This window comes from Capra hircus, chromosome 23 (assembly GCF_001704415.2).
Source record: "Capra hircus breed San Clemente chromosome 23, ASM170441v1, whole genome shotgun sequence".
NCBI lineage: Eukaryota > Metazoa > Chordata > Mammalia > Artiodactyla > Bovidae > Capra > Capra hircus.
Window position 1 is genome coordinate 38,592,959 of NC_030830.1, and position 21,936 is coordinate 38,614,894.

Below are 21,936 nucleotides of genomic sequence, written 5' to 3' on the forward strand. Positions count from 1 at the left end.
CAACCTCACAAATTAAGGGTCTACAACTCTCTGCTGCTACTGCCAAGTCACTTCAGTTGTGTCCGACTTTGTGTGACCCCATAGACGGCAGCCCACCAGGCTCCCCTGTCCCTGGGATTCTCAGGCAAGAACACTGGAGTGGGTTGCCATTTCCTTCTCCAATGCATGAAAGTGAAAAGTGAAAGGGAAGTTGCTCAGTCATGTCCGACTCTTCGCGACCCCATGGACTGCAGCCTACCAGGCTCCTCTGTCCATGGGATTTTCCAGGCAAGGGTACTGGAGTGGGGTGCCATCGCCTTCTCTGCTACAACTCTCTAGACCCAGGTATTTTCCCATCTGTCAATGTATTTTGTTTCATATCATGCAAGTGAAGCAAGCAGGACAAGCAGAAAGAATAAGCTTACAGACAGGAAAAATGAGAGTAAAGAATTTAAATCAGAGGCTCCCAAACATGTCTGTTCAACCTCCACCTTGAAACTTTTACAAATTGAGACTTTTAAGACAGCTCATATTTCCCTAATCTGAGTTTCTGGAACATGAACCCTAGAAATTTTTGAAACCTCTAGAAGCTGTTGCAACTGGTCCACTGGGCGTGACTCTGCACTGCCTCAGCCCAGAAGTGGGGATGGATACAAATGGGATGCTGACTGCCACACAGGGAGCTGGGAAAAGTCACAACGGACACGAAGCCCTCTAAGGGCTGAATCTGACCTCGGCCACGGCCCCACTCTCCGCCAACCTAACACAGAGTGGGCCATTCCCTGCAATTTGGCCCCTTTGCCTCTGAAGAGAACTTCCAACTTTCTGGACTGTATGGATGACAGGCCCTCCTGAGTTGACAGTTCTGACCCCAGTGAAGTGGAGAGGATGGACAGCAACTCAGGTAAGAGAATCACTTCCCCCAGCGTCTTTTTAATATGAGGCCTTCCATCTTGGGATGGGCCTGCAGATTTGGCCAGCTGGAGTCAAAGCCATGAGCCCAGACCATCTTTAAGGTTCTTCTTTTCTATTCTACTACACCATAACCTAACTTGCTCCAAGAGCCTCTCTACATGATGGGTAAGTTGAGCTAATATTTAACTGGTATGTACAAGACGGCCATACCAGGTTCAAAATACCAAAATACTTCTTACTGTTAGTAAACAGCCACTGGACCTCAGTATCTGAAAGTCCCTGAATCTGCTCACAATCCAGTAGCTGAAAATCCAAATCAGTGGCCCTCAGGAGCCCCCTCCAGGACAACAGCTAACATCTACTCTGACTGATAGATTTTGGTCTCAATGGATTATTAAGTATTTTGAATACCATCTCTAGGTATGCATCAAAGTGTGACCCTTCCCAGGGCTTTTGCTTGCCCACTAGGGTCAGAATTAGGGAAGGATGCTCCCACAGTGGGATTTCAGCTTAACCCTCCCTTTCCCGAGCCCCAGCCCCCTTGCCTGCCCGTGACTGTCTCTCACCTCTGTCCCCATTGTCTTCTGGCTCCTCCTGTGGGGCCTGCTCCAGCACAGCCACATCCCCTCGGGGCCCTGCTGGGAGCTCCCCACTGGACACAGTCTTGTTCAGTGACGGTGGTTGTGGCGGTGGCGGCTGCGCCAGCTTCTGCCGAAGAGCATTGATCTCCCGGCGCAGCAGGCGGACTCGGCGAGTCCGGGCCCCACTAGACCGCATGGCGCTCACCAGGTCCAATTTCTCCAGCAGTTCCTTCAGCTGCACTTCTGGGGACAAGTGGGCCCGGTTCTCTGGGATGAGGATGTTGTCCACTGCCAGGGAGAAAGGAGGACAGAAGGGGCTGAAGGACCTGCCCAGGCCAGGGCAAGGGGAAGGGGATTCCTTCAGATGCAAAATATTCTCCTGGAATGCCTGGGTCAGTGGATTCCAGCAGCATCACTGTGGGGCCTTGGCCCTGCGGCACTGCTGCCAGGAGGGCGGCCATAGGGATAAGGTCAGAATCTGGGAAACGTGCAGGAAGCAGTTCAGTCATGGTTATAGGCTTGTGGAGCAGGAACAAGGCAGCCTGGCCATCCCTCAACCTGAGTGACTGTTTGGCTGCTGCCATCAAGAAGCAGAGAGCAGGGGCAGGCAGACTGGGGATTTCAGAGGCAATTCCATTTTTCTGATCCTCCACCTGCATTCTTCTGAAAAAGCCAGACACCACACTGTACTCCTGCTGCCCAGGCTCCAATGCCACACAGTGGGAGTCCAGGAGAGGAAGACCCCTTGTGAAGCTTTAGTTTTTAAACAGACAGCTAGTACCTGATTCCCGTCCTACTATTCAAGAAAGGCTTGGTGAATAAAACTTTAACTCCTGGAACGATTCTAGCCACAAGCACATGGACCTCAGCCTGTGCCTACCTCCAGTTTTGCTCCTATAGTCTACCCGGTAGCCCCCAGGGCCATCCTAATCTACAGTTCTCCAGGCTTTTATACCTGTGCCTCTCCTGGCCCCTCTCTCCTCCCCACCCGTCCCGGCTTCTCACCGTCTTCCCAGGAGAAGCGGTAAAAGTCCTCCGATTTGGGTGACTCGGGCAGATGGGTGCCCGTCTCAGGGTCATAGCCGATGTTCTCTGCCTGCCGCCGGGCGTGCCGCAGGATGGCCCCTCCCAGGTCCCGCAGGCGGACAGCTGCTCGGTGGAAAATTGTGTCTTTAGCATTATACTTCATGCAGTTGGTAACTATAAGGTTAAAGTCCTCCTCAAACTCCTCCAAGGTGTGGTACAGGTGGGACTCCAGCTTCCGCCTCATAGTAGAAAAATCCATTGGCTTGGATATGAATTCCAGGTAATCTGGAACCTAAACATATAAAACCTGTACAATTACAACAACCATTTACTAGCCAAACAGGCGCACCCTTCACCGGCACTCTTGACTCCCCGTTTTCTGGCTTGGCCACGCCAGACTCATTCATAGCCGCCGGGCCCTGGACCACCCTGCTCTGCTGAGCCATCACCATGAGCCAGTCTACTAGCCTTGCCAGACTCCCCCAGGTTTTGTACACCCTGTGCCCCAACCCTTTCCTGGCCTACTCAGACCCTATTTCCATTTCAGGCAGGGCTCATTGCTCAGAAAGTAGTGGGGAACTTGCCTCACTCAGGTTGACAGGCTCGGCAAAGATGTGTGCGGGATCCTTCTCCTGCAGCAAGTCCAGCGTTGTCCTCAGCAGAACGTTGAATGGCATCAGCTCCAGCTCCATGGCAGCTTGCTGGATCTTGATCTGTGGGAAAGGTGGGGAGAAATCAGGACATCCCCCCCTAAAGAGGCACGGAACTTTTTCTTGATAACTTGATTTCCATCAGTCATGTACAACAAAGTTTCACAAGACAGTAAGCTAATCAGTACTTGAGTTATCACTGTACATAGCTTAGAAACAATGATACCAACAGCTACCATTTTGTGAACCTTTCTTATGTATTCAGCTCCATAACAAAACTTACAGTACTAACAGTCAATACTTTTATGGTCCAAATAACATTCAAGATAGGTACAAATGAGGTATTTTACAAAGAGGAAACTGAGGCATGGAAGGACTGACTGGCCTGAGGTCACACAGCTAATAAGAGGCAGAGCTGGGATTCACAGTGTGTGCTTTTGACTACTATGCACACTGCCTTTCTACTTATATCACCTCAGTTAATCATCACAACAACCCTGAAGGAGAAAATGTTATTATCTATGTTTTACAAATATGGAATCTAAGGTTTGAAAGGAATACAATGAGTTACTAACCCAAGGTCACCTGGCTAGAAAAGAACAGGGATGGGATTTAAACTGAGGTCTGACTTAGCTCAAGAGGCACATGATATAAAATGTGCCTTGGGCCACAATCCTCATCAAATTGACCCTTGGGGCATTTAGGTTGGCCTAGCATGACCAGGGCCTCAAAGCTCACCCCCTCAGGCAGCAAGCAGCCAGACACATTCGCAGCAGTGTGCTGTACAAACGTTATTTTCCATGTGTCCCCTAATGCAAAAAAGGTGGGAAACCATAGACTAGACTATGAGACATTCCTGCCTCTTGACTACATTCAAACAGGCCTGCCTGCATCCCCTGCCTACTTCCTTTCCCCTTACATTTCTCTGAATCAGAAATGGGAAAAGATGCTCAACTGGGGGATTAGGCCTGGGATGGCAGAGACAGTTTGACTATAAGGATAAGGTCCTTATGTACAGCAAAAGCTGCCCAGTCTCAGAGGTGGAAATTCAGGCTATTCAGCCCACAAGAGAAGGGTTTGTGCTGGGGCTGAACGGTGAAGCGGAGTTTGGAGAAATAAAGAAAAAACATCTTTAACTTGAGCCTCTGAAGCATGGAAGTAACAGCTGCTATTCCTGGACCAGAAAGAACACTTCTGGCTCATCATCCATTCAATTAATAGTTTTTGCTCACTGTCATATGCAGGGTGCTGCAACAGACACTTTAGGGAAGCAAAGAGTATCAGTAATGATGCTAGCAGCTGATACTTCTATAGCCCTACTGTATGCCAGGCACTGTTCTAAGCTCTTTATATACACTAAGTCATCTAATCCTCACAACCTTATGAGGTACGTTCTATTAATATCCTCCTTTTATAGTCAAGGAAACTTGAAGTATTAAAAAAAAAAAGACTATAAGTGTTTAAGGGTCAAATGAGAACCCTCAAGCTCTCAGTCAAAAGTGATACCCATCTGAATGGCCTGAGAAGCTCTCCAAAATAGTAAAGGCCAGGCTCCTCCTGAGATTTCATAAGTGAGAAACTCCAGGGATGGGCTCAGACATATAATATTAAGCTTAAGCTTGAGACCACCAGAAGCTAAAAGCTCCCCAAGTTTGAAGCCATCAGTAGCACCACACCCAATGCCTAGTAGGCAGGACTTGGAGCCCATAGTGCTGGGCAGGAAGGCGACAAAGCTGACACTGATGGGGGGAGAAAAAGACTGAACGAGAGCTCTGGGGGCTCCTCCTCACCTGCTCCCGCTTGAGCTTTTCTCTTTTCCGAATCAGTTCGATTAGCAGCCGTGCCCGCTCCAAATCGTGCCGGAGCTTCTGCCAGTATTTCAGCTCTTCCTTTACAGCACTTGTCTTCTCATCCTGCTCCCGCTGCAGGAGGGGAGGGAAAAGAATGAGGAGTTGTGGGCTTCTCTCCTGCCCCAAGTCCTCTCCCTGCTCAGCCTCACAGGCACTCTGCAGCTAAGAGCCCCATGCCCTTCCTGGATCCTCGGCTCTGGAAAGCCCTTTCACCCTCTTCCATCACATGCCTTCCTCCTGTGCTTCCCCAGTCCTACGACAATGTCTCTTCACTACAGCACGACCACCACTGCTGGGGAGAGAGAGGGGACTACCTCCTCCTACCCTCAGGGACATCAGAGAGCAGCTGTGAATCCTCCGGACTGGAAAGAATTTCAGAAGGAAACTAATAGACACCTCAGGGTGGAAAGAATTTCACCCTAGAGCTTCGACTTGGCTAGAAAATAAAGCGAAGTTTTTACCATAAGCTTGTACCTACTTATTTCAACATACTTTAAAATACCACCACTACCACTAACATCAAACATGTGATTCTTGCCTAGAAAAACTACAATGTAGTTGAGGCCCAGGGTTTGATACACAAGGGCACAGCAGCATAAAGACAACAAAAATTGATCTGATAAACTGAATATAAAATGCTGAGAAGATATAAAATAGAGAAGATCTCAATGGGTGGGGCTCAGGTCAGGGATTCCTGGGGTGAGCAAGCTTACTAGGATTTCACATGTAGTGATGGACGTGATGAACAAAGCATTAAGAAAGGCCTCTTTTGGAACTGAAGGGACCACAGAGCAGAAGTATGAAGGCACAATCAGTGATTCTTTGCTTGTTGAGAAAAATGGCCGGCCAGAAGAGAGGAACTAGAGAACCATACAAGCCAAGGAAGATCCAGGATCCAACTGGCAAGAAGTTTCAAATGCCAGGCAAAAAAGCTTAGCTGTAGCCTGCCTGAAGTGGGGGAGGGGTGAATATATTCTGGAAAAAAAGAAATGACAGGATGGAAAATAGTTAAGTGAATAAGGCAGTACCAGTGGTGAAGCAAAGAAAGAATTAGAGGCTAGAGACCGTCTAGAAAGCTACTGCTGAAATTAAGGGGGCATGGGTGAGCAGAGTAGTTGTAGAATGGAAATAAAGGGCCATACACTGATTAACCCCCTGAGACAGACTGAGGGATGATTAACTGTAGCTCCTAATGGGGGGAAGAGCCAAAACTAACTCCAAGGTGGACAACATCTGAGGTCAGGAGGAAGGAGCTTCCATATCAACAACAGAAATACATTTATGGAGACGAAGGAAGATACTGAATCAAGTTTCCAATATCTGACGTACAGGAAACAACATATACAAGGACACCTACAGTTCCTCTGCCCCAGAGAGACTGAGGGCAAAAAAAAAAAAAGAGGGGACAAGACAAGAAACCTGGAGCTACAGCCACACAATTATGGACAACTACAGCAGTAGACAAGCTCTCCAAGCCAACGGGCAGACAGACAGCAGGGCCCCTGGGAATATTACCACTAAGGAGTAAGAATTAGGGTCAGCAGAGGGTGCGTTCAGTGGGGTACAGGAGGTGGGAAATGGTGTCACAAAGAAACTTTAAGACAAAGTGACTGTGCTGTCAAATATTGTCCAACAGTCTACAAGGTGAGAGAATATGAGGGAAGACTTGCTGGGCTGGAAGGGTGTCACTATTGTTCTCGAAGAAGCTACAGGGGAGCAAGCAGACCATTTCAAGGAGAGAGCAAATATACACTTCTCTTTCAGGACTTTAGTTACAAAAGGCAAAAGTGAAATCAGACAGAACAGAGGACAGCAGAGTCATGGGAAGGTTTGCTTTGTCTCTGAAGTAAAGGTGTAAGAATATTTAAAGGCAGAAGTAATGGAACAAGTGGAGAGAGAGAGACAACTAAATATGCTTTTAAAAAATCTCTCAGGGTGCCTCCACCATGTTGGAAAACACTGAACAGGCAGCAACTCCAGATGCTAATGTCTACAAGGCCACCCAACTGGGCAGGCTGTGTGCTACAACTTAGACAGTTAATTTGTGTATTTCTTATGGAACATTTTTTGGCAGATGGCAGTATCGTGTCTTATGCAAAGTATGCTTTTTCCTAACTCATATATCATGGCCACCTAACTCACACTTAGCCCACTTCTTTTCTGCAGTATCTAAAGGGGTTTCCCCATGTACAGGGAAAGTTGGGCCTACTCTCCACTCTCCCCTAGAATTTGCTCCAAGCCAAGCCTCTCATCTAGAAGGAGTTGCTGTCTGGTCTAAAGAGCGTTACAATGCTGGAGGTCATTCCTGGGGTGGACCACCTAGAGGGGTGAAGGCTACAGGCAAAGGCTCCATAGGGCTCAGGGAACACTGCCCCACTATCTCTCCTTCATCACTCTCCACCTCCCTCCACTGCCCTCAAACCACTACTTCACTTACTTGCTCAGCGTTCCTTTGAGACTGCAAGTGGGAGTGCAGGCGCCGGATGAGGGGGACACCATTCCGTGCCTGCCGCTTCAACAGCCAGTAGTTGTGAAGCCGCTGCATGAACTGGGTTTTCCTCTGAAAGGAGAGACCACTACAGATCTTGTTCAACCTTGAGTAGAGGCACAGGGAAGTGAAAGACACGGTCAGTGGGCAGCCCGGATTACAGCCTCCTATCAAGACCCCGTGCGTGGTTCATTTCTCAACTTGGTAGAGGAAGACAGAATAAAGTAGCCAAATGCCTCACCTCAGAGAAAGGTTTGAAAAGGATGGCAAAGTTAAGCAGCTCAGATTCAGCATGAGATATTTCACTTGACTGTCCATCTCCTGCCTTGCAGGTTCCAAAAGAACCCTCCCCCAGGAACCCAGACCCTTTAGTCCTGGACTCCTAAGACATAGGTCTGTGCCCCAATACCCTCACTCTTTTCTTGATAAAGGAAGCAAAAGGCAACAGGAACTTGTATAAGCTGTGGGCAATGTAGTCACTATTTCCTGCTCCTCTGTGGCCAAGGGTCCCATCAGACCAGGGAGTAGTCCACAGCCAAGCTGGAAGGAAAATTAGTAGGAATATAGCAGGCTACTGCCCTCTGAACCCAAATGCAACCCTTTGGAGTTGTCTGACCTCAGGTTTTTCATTAAAAAACTCAGCAGCCTAAAAATGCCTAATTTTGAAACAAATTGAAAAAAAAAAGAATCTAAAGACATAAGAGGACAGAGAATCTGAAAATTTAGCTGGCTCCACAAAAAAAAATAAATAGTATACAATATCACTTATATGTGGAATCTAAAAACTATGAGAATATGAGAATTCCCTGGCGGTCTAGTGGTTAGGACTCAGTGCTTTCACTGCGAGGGCCCAGGTTCAATCCCTGGTCAGGGAACTAAGATACTGCAAGCTGTGTGGCATGGCCAAAAAATATAAATAAATACAAAAATATAACACACTAGTGAACATAAAAGAAGCAGACTCCGAGAGAACAAACTACTGGTTCCCAGTGTATGGGGAGGTGGGCAATACAGGGCCAGGGGAGTGGGAGGTATAAAATACCAGGTATAAGATAGCTCAAGGATATACTACTGTATAACATAGGGAATATAGTCAATATTTTATAATAATTGTAAGTAAAAATTAATCTTTAAAAATTGTATGAAAATAAAAATTTTAAAATTTACCTGGCTTAACTACCCCAAAAGAGAAGTCTGGAGGTTAGGATTTAAGCCAATAACACATGAGGGGGTGGGGGGAAGCAGTAGGAAAGGCATTAATGAGAGTTCATAATCTCTACAACAATGTTCAAACTGCAAGGTGGGTCACATTATTCTGTTTCAAATGATGGAAAGGCAGAAGAACAGCCTCTGTTCTTGGCTGAATACACTGTTGAAGCCACTAACGCAGCTAATAAGATGGTGAAGTTGGGCAGGATTTGAACCCATGATCTCTCTGCTATACCATATTGTGTTCCCAAATTGATTAAGCAAGGACTCAGTGCTCCTCTGGCTTTTCCTCTGCTTCTCTTACTCTAACTTGCACACTTCCACTGAAAGGAAGATAACTGTGGCTAAACAAGGAAGGTGGAACCTAAAAAGTATGTTCATGTTGGGCTGGACATTGCTCACCTAGGCCTTGCGCCTTTCCATGGTCAGACATCCCTGCCCCAAAGCCAAGCTGACAAAATCAAGGCCTAGGCCTTTCCCCAAAGAACAGATTCCCCCACCAACACCCATGCCAAGCACACCTGCCCAGATGCAGGCATCCCCCTCCCTCTACAACCTCTTGGCCATGGAAGGTCCCAATAGCATTTGTGCAGGCAGGGAAAAGAATAATAATAAAATAGCAGTAGCAGCAGCAGCCACCATTTATTGAGCGCTTACTATTTGCCAGGCACTGTGCTGAGTGCTTTACTTATACTATCTTACTGATTTCTCCCAATAACCCTTTAAGGTAGGCTCATTTACAAATAAATACACTAAGGCTGAATAGAAGTTAAGCGACTTGCCAAAGATCACACTGGTAGTGACAGAAGTTCAAGGTTCAAATGCAGGTCTCTCTGGTTCTTAGTCAGCAGGACCCTGCTGGACCCTGCAAGAAACCACCTACAAGAGCAGACCTGACAACCAAAAAGTCTAGCCCCAGGGCATAACCACCAGGGGACTAAGCATGGACCCACTCATCCAACAGAAGCGGGGAGCCTAGAACAGCTCTGTGACTAGACGGCCCATTTCCTATTGACTAAATCTAACTCCAATCATGGTTCACAAGAGCCTCTCCCTCTGGATCTTCTGTCTTCTTGTCTTCTTTCCAGATGGACAAGTCTGACTGCCTGCTTCCCGCAAACAACTCACTTTCCTCTGCCCACCAGTACTCCTTTCTCCCTGTCTCTTAAACAAAGAGAGACAGACAGACAACAGGAACAGAACCTAAAGGCATCATGGGCCCCAGCTGGTGGTCCAGGGTCTGTCACTTTCCCTTGGTTCCTTCCAGCCCTTAGAACAGGACTTGGCATATAGTAAGTGCTCAATAAACATCTCGTTGAATGAATAAAGGAGTGAACAACTTTACCTCCCGTGGCCGCAGTTTCTTCATCTGGGGGTGTGGGAGAAGGTGCAAGGACTATGTTAGATGAATAATCTCCGAGACTCCTTCCTGCTCTAACACTGCAGTCTTTTTAATGAACATCAACAATGAGATGAGCCTCCAGTGGAAAATCTTCCCTGTCTCTTGCTTCTCTGCGAAGCTCCCATCCCTCCAACAGCTCCAGATACCTCTCTGATGATTTAAAACAGGCTTGGTGGGAGCCAAAGTTTCTTAGTTATACTGCAGAACTGATCTTTCCTCTAAATCTAAAAGTTTCTTAGGAGGAGACACAACATATCTTTCCCACACAATAACCCTCTTATGCAAAGTCCCCATCATTACCAGGATGGAGCTTTCTGGACAGCAGATATCCATACTGACCCTTTGAAACAGAGGTTCTCAATTGGAAGTAGTTCAATCCCCATAAGGTTACTAGAAACGTATGTAGGGAGCATCTGAGGTTGTCACAAAGATGAGGCAATTAGGGAGGAGATGTGAATGGCACTCACACAGACCAGGGATGCTAAACATCAAGAAATGTATGGGATGGTCCTAATAACGAATTACCTCCTATCGAAAATGCCACTGGTGCCCTGTTGAAATATTACCTTAGACATCCCGTCGCCTGGGTTTCTAAGCAACTTAAGTGTGTGTCTCACCTTGAACCAAAGGAAATACATTGCTTTGAAGGGCACAATCAAAACCACAAACCAGACTGGGCGAGCCCAGGGTCCAAAGGAGAAGTCTAAATCTGAGAGCACAGAAGAGAACAGGAATTCACCAACATTAGGGAAGGAGGTCTGGCTCAGGGCCAACACCAGCCCAAGAAGAAACCACGTGTCCCCAGGGAGACATCCTGGGCAGGCTCACCTGTAAGAGGGTATCCGTGGGACAGTGACCATGGGGACCGTGGAGGTCGTGTCTCGACCCACTTCCTCTGGCTCCTTCTTGATCCTTTGCTTCAAAGCCATCTTGTTCTTCTTGGACACTCCCTTGAGGGGGCCACCTACCCCACCCTGCCCTTCACCTTCCTCCTCCTCTTCTACCTCTTCCTTTTCTTCCTCCTCCTCACAGGCCTCCTTCAGCCCTTCCTCGTCCCCTGCCTCACTCAGGCTTCCAGGAGAGTCGCCCTTCCTCCTAGCAGTGGCAGCACCTGGCGGTGAGTGGGCCTCACAGTAGGCAGTCTTGCGCACTGTGAAGATGGTGCCATTGAGGCTGGTCTCACGCATAGGCTCAATCTTCATGAAGAGCCCGGCCCTCTGTGCACACGTCACGTGGAAGGCTGTGTAGCAGTTCACCTTATGACACTGGATGGCTGCACCTAGCCCCTTCTGCTTGCAGATATAGCAGGTTAGTTTCCAGCGGGCAGGTGGGATGTTGTCGATGCCCTCAATGGGCTCCAGGAACACGGTGTTAGCAAAGCAGACTTCAGGGATCCAGATGGCACACACCACATGGGCCCAGTGCCCATCACTGGTCTGTTTGAAGGCGCCACCCTTGTTGGGGCAGAGGACGCAATCCACAGGCCGGGAGGGAGACTGTAGGCAGCAGCGGCATAGCCACTGGCCCTCAGGGATGTAGGGGACGCCATAGCACTCCTGGTGGACAGCCAGGTTGCAGATGTCACAGAAGAGAATGACGTTGCTGTTGTGGCATTCATCATCTAGGCACACACAGCAGAAAGCATCTTCATCAATGAGTGACTGTTGGGCCCCACTACTGCGACTTTCCAGGTACGATTCCTTCTCAAGCCGGTCCACCAGCAGCTCAAAGGTGTCTGCCGACACCAAACTGTACCCATCTGCTCGCCGCTTCTCGTTTACCAAGTCCAGCCAGGCGAGGTCCTCCTCATCCATGTCATACTCGACTTCTGCATCCAGATCTTCAGGTGACTTTTCAATGTAGCGGTAGTAAGCAGCAGGCAGCGGGGGTGCTTCTGGCTGACTGCCTGAGTCCACCATGCGGAAGCTGGGTTGCGGGAGGTGGAAGGAAGAGCCAGATGCATGCTTGGAGCAGGACTCCTTCTTTTTGCCCTTGGATGAGGGTTTTTTGGACTTGCCAGGAAACTGAGGCTGCTCACTGTTTTCCTTGTTACTATTGCATTCGGTGATATCCTGGGCAGTCAACTCATCCTCTGTGATGATCTTGAGTGGATCATAGATGCTAATACGATGCAGGCGTCCATCGATGTCCACCTCCACAATCCGCTGGGCCTGGGCATACGTCAGGGTCTCCCGAGTGGGTGAGCACTTCAGACTATAGGGGGATGGGGAGCGCCGGCCCTCGGCATTCGGCCGCGACTTCCGGCGAGGCTTCCTCATGGCACCTGGGAACCAATGAGACAGACCTAAGGAGAGAAGGCCAGGAGACTGAGCTGGATGGTTAGGCACGCATGCACTCATTCACCTTTCCTTCTGATCAGGTGGCCACTGGTAAACTGGCTATTTCCTCAGCCTGAGCACCCTACCCTTCAGGCATCATTTATAATGGCTTGCTCCTCCACCTCTTCCAAGCCTTTCCATAAACAGTGCTTCTCAGGCAGTCCCTCTCTGACCATTCTACCCAAAACTGCAAATCTCTTTCCCTCATCAGTCATCTTTCATCCTGCTTTGTTTTTCACTGTTACTTACACTCACCAATTTTTGCTGTGCTATGTAATTTACTTATTTGCCATGTATATTTCCTTCCTTCCACTAGAATGTGGGCTTTCCAGGTGGAACTGGTGGTAAAGAACCTGCCTGTCAATGCAGGAGATGTAAGATAGAAGAGATGCAGGTTCGATCCTTGGGCTGGGATCCCCTAAAGGACATGGCAACCCACTCCAGTATTCTTGCCTGGAGAATCCTGTGGACAGAGGAGCCTGACAGGGTACAGCCCATCGGGTCGCAAAGAGCCAGACACAACTGAAGTGACTTAGCACAGCACAGCACTAGAATGTAAGGTCCATGAGGAGAAGGATTTTTGCTTGTCTTGTTCCCTGTTGTATCTCCAACAAGTGTTAGCTGAATGAAACGAGAAGCCAAACATACGTGATCCCTACCCTTGAGGAGCTCTGTCTGACTGAAGGGACAAAAAAGTACAGATCACTACAGGGAAACACGGGGAGAGAGCTAACGTTCTAATAATGTACATAAGGCTGTGGGACAGCTAACTACGAAAAACAGGGGTGGTGGTTAAGGCTTAGGAAAGGAGTAAACAAGAATAGCATCCATTTATAAGCTCTACACATGAACAGTGTAGAGCCATGAACAGTGGCCCCCATGGGGGATCAAAAATCATAGGTCTAGAGCCCTTTCCCAATCGATCTTACCATGATCAGAAACCCTATCCCCTGATCACACTCAGGGGTGAACGGGGTGAAGGTACCTGAAATGTCTACTACATGTGGTCTAAGCACTTCAAACTACAATGTGCAGGGTAGTCTCTGCAAAAGACAGCATTCATGATGCATTGACTAGAACATCTCTAAGCAGAAACCCCGGAAGCTCTGGGAGTGGCCTCAAGTGGCCTATATGGGACTCTCACTGGACCCAAGGCCAAGATAATGAAGGTAATATCTGACATAAACTCTCAATATATCTCTTACTTCAAAGTCCCTCTCTCCCAAAATACATCGTCTACCCCTGTGCAACAAGGAGAAAGCTCTAAATTTTTCTCACATTGTTTTCTGGGATGGAGAGAATTATGACAAGCTCAGAAGGAGCTGTGGTTGCAATTACTGAGGCTATCAGTGCTAGAAAAGACCTTTGAGGATATGATGCCCTGAGGTATAAGCAGAGACTTGGAAGGCTATGAACAAGGAGATGATTTTAAGGAGACAAAACAGAATCTGTCCCTTTGGTTGCAAGATCTACCATCTTTATAAAGTGCAGATGGTGATGATAATGTAACCCACTTTTCTATAAAGCCCTTTTGCTTTTAATACTGTTCACAACTATTTTGGAAGGTAGAATAGATATCCTCATCCCCATTTTACAGATGAAGAAACAGAAGCTCAGAAAGGTATTATTCCACACAATGCTAGTTAACGATAAAGCTACAATTCAAACCCAGACCTTTTGATCTGCTCAATTCATCTCACTAGGATGTAAATACACCACAGAGATGTCATGGTCTGGTACAAAAAGAGGCTCTGAGGCAGTGCAGATTGTAATCTTGGCCCAGTGTGACCCCCAAGAAAGTCACTGAATCGTTCTGTGCCCCCCTACTTCATCAGCAAAATGAAATTAATCTCTCAAGGGTTGCTACTTGTTAATAAAGTACCGTTACCATTCTTGCTCAAAATGCCTTTCAATCCCAAAGTGTGACTGAAACAAAAACAAACAAAAAACAACTTTACTGAGGCACAGTGCCAGGCAAGCACAAAACGTATTTGGAACCAAAGGAAAGAGAATCATCACAGCAATTCTGTGCAGGTTCCAGAGACCCTTGGCCACTCCATGCCTTACAAACGCCAACTCCCTGGGGGGCAGCCCAGGCTAACAGACCTGCTTTATTACCCTCCCCCCTCCTTCAATGGCGTGGAGACCCCTCCAGAGTAAAAATCTACCTCAGTACTAACTCAAAATGGCCCAGAGAGCAGATGAAGCCCCTCCTTTGTCAAAGCCATGGTATATTGCCCCTCCCTACCCGCTATCCGCTACCTCCCGGGCAGCTCGTAGCTCGGGTCTCTCTCAGCCAGGCGGCAATATCTACAGAGACTTCTGCTGTCCTACCCAAGACGCTGGGGGGCAAACTCCAGAGGGGGAAGGGCTGCTGCTGAGGAAAAGGAGTTTCGCCCGCAAGGAGCTTACAGTCTAGTTTTTTGGCGGGAGTTTCTCATCCCACACAGCCCTTCCCACATATAGAGCTTCAAATACCTCCCAACACCCTCAGGGGTCTACCTGGCACCCCCTGAGCCCCGCCTCGCCCACTCCACACAGGTCCTCGAAGAACGAGCTTCTGCAACTAGACTGTTGCCCCTGCACCCCACACGAAATACTCATGAGACGAGAGAACCCCAGCCAAGGCTCCCTGCCCCTTTAAAGGGGCACCTCTTCCAGAAGAATCTTAATCCTTCAGCGGAGAAAGGAGGGAAATAACATCTCCTCACCAAAGGGGAGGGGGCGAGCGCGCCAGAGACAGACTGACGCGGAGTCCGACCCTCAGACAGAGAAAGCTAGCGCCTGCGAATGAGCGGGGCACACAGGCGAGAGCCCATTGGCCACCTCACCTACCCGTCAAGAGGAACTGGGGGGCCAAGGGACGTTCAGGGGGTGGAAATCTCCTCCGGTCTGACCAATTGGAGAGTGTGGAGGGGGCGGGGCTCGCTGGCTTGGCTTCCAGGACCGGGGGGAAAACAAGATGGCGGCTGCGGGAGGGGGTCCTCGCTTTTCAGCTCCCCCCCTCACTCGCCTTCTCCTTCCCCGCCGCCACCCTGGCTCCAGGAGAGAGCTTTCGCGCGGCCTTCGTCCCTGTCGGGAAGCCCCTCGCTTCCCTCCCCCACCCCGCTCAGTCCCTGATCTCCATAGGCCCTGCTGCCCTCGCCCCCGCTCCGTCTGGCCCCGCTGCCGCCCCCATTACCTCAGCCGCCGGCCCGGCCCTACCGTTCGGGACCCCTGGGCGCGGGCGGGCCAGCCGTCTAGCAGGTTGGCGCGGCCCGGGGAGCGGAGCGCGGCCTCCTCCCGCGCTGGCTTCCGCGGCCACCGCCGTGCCCCCTCCCGGCCCGCGCTGGGGCCCCGGCCCGGCCGCCGCCGCCGCCGCTCCCGGGGGAGGAGGGGGAATGGAGCCGCCGCCGCCGCCGCTGCCGCCACGGAGCCCGGCCGAGGGGAGGGAGGGATCAGCCCCCAGGCAGGATCCGCCCCTCCGGCCTCCCCCCCTCCCCCCGCCACCTCCACCCCTTCCCTCGCTCCCTCTATGGCTCCGCGGGCTCTCCCGCTGAACGGGATCGAGAGCGCAAGAGGAAAAACAGGGGAGGAAAAAAAAAAAAAAATCCCCCCGCCCGTACCCGGCGCGGCGGCGGCGGCCGGGGCGGTGCGGAGCGGAGCGCGGAGCCGCTGCCGCCACAGGGCACGGTCCCCTGCTCGGCCTCACGGTGGCGGTGCGGACGCGGCAGGGGCGCGGAGCAAAGGCGGGATCTGCGCTCGCCGCAGCCCGGGTTCACCCCGGCCCGGCTCGCCTCCTTCGGGGCGAGCCCGACCAGAGAGCTGGAGGACGTTCGGATCCAACTGGGAAAGACACAAGTCCCTAACTCCTCTTAGAGTGGTTGGTCATCCCCTCTCCCCAGCCCTGCGGGGGAGGAGGCTAAGGTTTGGAGCGACAGCCCCTCTCCCCGAGCTAGAGGGTCTCTAAGCCAAGAGCAGTCATTGAAGACAAAATCGGTCTGCAGTTTTTCTGTGGTGCAGGTGCCTGCACTACTTGTAGAAGTCGTCCCCACCCCACCCCCGTGTTCCAGTTCAGAGGACAAAGGTCTATCGATGTCCATACCTTCCCCCAGTGAGGACAACCGGGGAAGACCTGCCTGCCCCTCTTGTGTACAGGTGAGCGTCTTGTTCCCCACCAGACATCCTTTATAAGAATCAGACCTGACTTTTCTTCCTCTCCCTTCTGGGTTTTTAAAAGCGTAAACATAGAAGTTTGACAGTCTTACTTAGGGACGTCTGGTAACTCATTTGTCACCACAGACACGGGAAACACTCTCCTTATACCTGTTGGCTAGGAGTCGGTTAATTTAATGCAAAAGCGGTTTCCTAATAGATGTTCAGACTCTCAGGTTTCAAAAATCAGCCCGGCTTTTGCTTTCGTATATAAATTTAAGAAAAGGGCGCGTTTGCCACCCCTCTTTTCCTATAAATTGGAAAGCTTACCGCATATGACTGAAGTCTTAAGCACCAATATTTAACGATGTTTATAAAGGGTGTATGGATAGACTGCCTTTAAATGTGAAGATGAATGACATGTTTTGAAAGCGATACCTCTGCCCGCGCTGGTGGTGTAGCTTGGTAAGACTCACAGTTTCTTGCTTGGTTCTGATGATCAACAACACAGATTGTAGAGTCAGAGGATGAAGAATAAAGGCTTTAGGACCCAAGTCTTCCAAATGTTTGAACTGAACCAACTGCTACTTTTGTTTTTGTTTTTGTTTTTTATTTTCAACTGCTACTTTTGAAGTATAGATGTTTATCATTCTAAGGAATTTAAACATTGTATTTTGAATTTGAAAGTTTGATTGAAGAAGCTCATTTGTATAACAAAGATGTTTTCCTGATTACATGATAGTACCTTCTGACAAAGTAATAGCAAAAATACTTTCTTAACCTTTAAGCCAAGAAAGGGCAGGGCATTGTTTTGAAAGCTGTGATGGTAAAATAGCATGAATTAATGTCAGGTGTTTTAAGGCTAGGGGGAATAATCATTTGGAGGGGAAATGTGGAAAAAAGATGATTAATTGTAGAAAGGAAAGCCCCAGAGACAAGAGACTATTACAATTACTTTTAGTTAAAGAAGCAAGAACACTGAATTTCATTCCTTGTCCTTTTAAAATATGAACTATAACCATTTCTACATATAACTAGTAACTTTTATTTCTTGATGGATGTTCTCACATTTTATTTAGTACAATTCTCATTGGTATGACTGGGAGCTTTTTCCACTAAAGTTAATGAAAAATACTTTGAGGAAAATGTATTTAAATGATTTTAAATGCTGTTGAAAATGCACTGTTAAGCTGTTACATATAATTTCCAGGTTTTTCTATTCGAAGACTTCATAGACTTTATTCAGCCTAAATGTTTCTTTTCTATTTTAAACGTCCACTTTCTTAATGGTAACATTACAGTTGTCCTCACTTATATTTTTGACATTTGGAATTGGTTTCTGTTAGTATAACTGCATATATAACTAGTTCACTATAATGTAATTTTAAATGTAATGTGGGACAATTATGTCATTAAAAACAATTTTGGAACATGTATCAAAAATTCCAGAGGCACTAAATTTAATTCAGTTTAATCTTTAGCTATTTTGAAGTGTTTAAATTCACCAGCCCTTGGCCTTTCCATTAAACCATACAGCAGTTAAGTTCAACAGACAGAGGCACAGACCTTTGATTCCCAATAGCAGTTTTTAATATCCTCCATTTTTTAAGTAGAGACTAACTTAATTTTGAGTAGGAGATTGTTTTACCACTTACACCCAAAAAGGGAACCATGAATACAAAAAGTGTCCCCTTAATTTTTTCTTCCAGCATCTCAGGATATCTTTGTCAACAATTTACTATTATCATTAGTTTACTGAGGCAAGAAACCTCTGATGGGTCAGATACAATACCTACTGGATTAATGAAATATATGTGAATAAAAGAGAATAGACTTTGATTGTTAAATTATTTTTAATAGAATATTTTTTCTTTAGACCTTGGCCAAAAAATTCTAAAGCATAAGTAGGAAGAATATGGGAGGTTGGAATCATTGTGATAGTTTTATGCTGTGATGAAAATGCTTTCTAAGAATATGTTCTTAGAAAAAGGAAAAAAAAATAGCTGTGCTAACAACAAGCTTTAAACTGAATACCACACTCTCTAAATTTAATTCCATTCACTTATTCCTATAACAGACATTTATTGGACACCTCCTCTGGGTCCAACACTGTAAAAGTTGCTTTGGAAACTAATGACAAAATTTCAACCTATAAAGGGCATAGTGATCATATGTAAACATAGAGTCTGTGTGGGTTTTTTTTTCCCTTAAGTAGTATGCAATCAAATGGTAGCTAGAAATAATTAGAAAATATATGCAGGAGAAATTAAATAAAGCAGTGAGCAGTGTAGGGTTACTACTATTCAAATGAAGGATAGGAGACTTCTTTTAGCCTGGTTCTAAATAGTGATGGATGTGACTTGGAGAAAAGAATATAGAATGACATTATTAGACTGGTGCCTGGGCAGCCCAGGCAAAGGGACAATATGCAGGAAATAATAAGGAAATTATCCTCGCTGGTCTGTATGGGGAAGATGTTAAGAGAGAAAAAGTTGAATTAGATATGAGATATGGCAAGGGTATAGGGATAATAAAAATAATAGCTAACACTTACTTGCAAGGTACTGTGCTTAGTGCTTTACACACATATTATTTAATATCTTCGTTGAACTTAGAAAACAAACTAGTTTAATTAATAAAGGAAATCTATTGATTCTCATAACCAGAAAATCCAGGGGGGCATCTGGTTTTAGGTAAGGTCAAGTCAAGAAATTCAGATTATGTCATTGGGACACAGTCTCTTTCGCGTCTCTCAGCTCGCCTGAACTAATAGCTGTGGCCAAAAGGACATGATATTCTGACGAGACTGTGGTCATTGTTCACTACCAGAACCAGAGGACGTAGGCATAAGATAATTCTCCAAAGCAATAGTGGCCACTTTTAGAAAATAGGTCCAATATGCTTGCTGTATCTCATTTGTCTGTAACTCTACGAAATTATTATCATGGTCCCCATTCCACACAAAATAAACTAGAGCCGGCAAAGTGTTAGGTAAACTAGGAGGAATTTAGTCTAGATAATTAGGTGGTATGAAAATAAAAGGATACTAACCAGAGTGGTGGAAGAGATGGTAGAAAAAGAGGAGGGAAAGGAAGGGTCAAATCAGAAGACAAATCAACAGTTTTTTTGAATGATTGGACATAGGAACAAAGGAGAAGATCAAAGACAAATCTCAGAGAAAAAAGGAGGAATCTAAACTCAAATTTAGGAGGTTTTGACAATGCTGGTAGGGTCATTGCAAAGTAAGAGGTGGCAAAGTGTTACTCAGGAGTTCCTTTTGGGTCTGAGGGTCTGAGGATTGAGGAAATGATGTCAGCTCAAGTTCTTTGGAGCCTCTTTTAGTGACACTAAAATACATATTCATTCAGTAATTATCTGTGAGCTGCAGGTAAGGTTCTGTTTTATGCCTGTGAAGAGTACAAAGGTGAAAAGGCTACACTCTTACACTTGAAGTCACTTAAAATCTAATCACAGGAATAAAACAAGTATATTAATAACCAGAACATGCAATAGCATGTAAGCACCTCAGGTGAGATGCAAGCAAAGTGGCATGAGAGTTAGATAGGCGAGAGAAGAGGGGAAGGCTCTATGAAAAAGGTGCCAGTTGAGCTCCACCTTAAAGCTTGGGTTCAGTGTTAACTGGGAGGATGGTAGAGGGAGTGTGATCTAGGCTAAACACCAACATGAGCAGAGAAAGGTGAGATACCACAATACTGATTCAAGGAACAGTGGGTTACCCTGTTTGACCAAAAATGGGAGGTATCACAGTAAAGACTGGAAGGATAAAACAAAATCAGAACACAGAGTCTGTTATGTAGGGAACTGGATGTGAGGGGCAGTGGTTCCTCATGATTTTTAGAACAGGGAAATGGTTTGACTAATTCATGCTTTAAGATCCAGTAAGGCAAGAGAGTAAGATACAATATGGTTTAAATTATCCAGCTAGTATGGCTCACATTATCCTCTCGACTTGAATTCTGGCTGGAACATTTTACTGTATACTTAGTGAAATACTAACCCACAAACCTGAAAGTAAAAATTATGTGGCAAGTGTAAATTGTTCAGCCTGATTTAATGTCCTTTCGTTTTAACCTTTGATTAGCATTTCTGTTAGGTCCTAAACATTTTCTAAACTTTAATGTACTTGCTTTTGGCCGTGCTGGGTCTTCGTTGCTGTGTATGGGCTTTCTGTAGTTGCAGTGAGAGTAGAGGGGCTCCTTTCTGGTTGCACTCTGTGGGCTTCTCATTGCAGGGGCTTCTCTGTGGGGCCCGGGCTCTAGGCATGCAGGCCCAGTAGTTGTGGCTCGCGGGCTTAGTTGCCCTGCAGCATGTGGAATCTTCCTGGAGCAGGGATCGAACCCCTGCGTTGGCAGGCAAACTCCCAACCACTGGACCACCAGGGAAGCCCAGGTCCTAAACTTTTAATCATGTGTGAAGTCAGGACACCATAAAATATGTTATTTCCATATTTTAATAAAAGAAAAGGGTCAGTACCCTGCAAGTAGCCACCTACTTGGTATAATTTTACTAAAGACAGAAAATACAGAAAAATAATAGCTCTTAAATAATAATAATAATAGCATCTACCAAACCATAATCTATATTTTAACAAAATCCCTCTAGGTGATTCATATGTGTGATGATTAATTTTGTGTGTCCACTTAATTGGGCTAAGGGATAACTGGTAAAACATTATTACTGGTTGTCTGTGAAGGTGTTTCTGGAAGAGATTAGCATTTTAATTGCTAGACTGAGTAAAGAAGATCACCCCTACTAAAGGGGATAGGCATCATCCAATCTGTTGGGGGCCTGACTAGGACCAGAAGGTAAAGGAAGTTTGCATTTGCCCTCTGGTTGAGCTGGGACATTATCTTCTGCCCTTGGACATTGGTGGTCCTAGCTCCCACGCCTTGGGACTTGGCTGAATCATACCAGCAACTATCCTGGTTCTCCAGCTTACAGATGACAGATCATGGAACTTCCTTGCCTACGTAATTACTTGAACCAATTCCTATAATATCTATTGGTTCTGTTTCTCTGCAGAACCCTAACTAATACAATGTGCATATTAAAGGTAAGTAGCAGTGGATTAGAGGATATTCGATAATCCCGGGATTAAAATGTGCTAAGGTCCTTGCATTGTCTGGGGAAAGGGAAAAGCTCAAGGGTTAATATTTGCCTTTGATGAGTCAAGATTATTTGTTGTAATGTATGATTCCATATATTTGAAATTCTTGAAAATGCAGACTAATCTGTAGTGACAGAAAGTAGATTGGTGGCTACCTGGAGGTTAAGGAGAGGACTGACTATAAAGGGTCTTGTGAGAATGTTTGGGAGTGTTGGAAACATTCTATAAATTGATG

The 21,936-nt window shown here is 46.9% G+C and overlaps 1 protein-coding gene across 2 annotated transcripts in view; it reads right to left on the minus strand.

The window, feature by feature from the left end:
- The window catches only part of BRPF3 (bromodomain and PHD finger containing 3), a 35,723-nt gene extending 19,935 nt beyond the window's left edge, over positions 1–15,788 (minus strand). Inside the window, exons 1-7 of one of the 2 annotated variants that reach the window (XM_018039121.1) lie at positions 15,621–15,788; positions 10,929–12,384; positions 7,439–7,595; positions 4,942–5,073; positions 3,086–3,214; positions 2,481–2,793; positions 1,461–1,763 (exon numbers count right to left, since the gene is read on the minus strand). In XM_018039121.1, the coding sequence (XP_017894610.1) occupies positions 1,461–1,763; positions 2,481–2,793; positions 3,086–3,214; positions 4,942–5,073; positions 7,439–7,595; positions 10,929–12,379 (2,485 nt within the window). In that variant the 5' untranslated portion in view covers positions 12,380–12,384; positions 15,621–15,788. Of the gene's footprint in view, positions 1–1,460; positions 1,764–2,480; positions 2,794–3,085; positions 3,215–4,941; positions 5,074–7,438; positions 7,596–10,928; positions 12,406–15,620 lie in introns of both variants that reach the window. The other variant, XM_018039120.1, reaches the window with a different exon arrangement.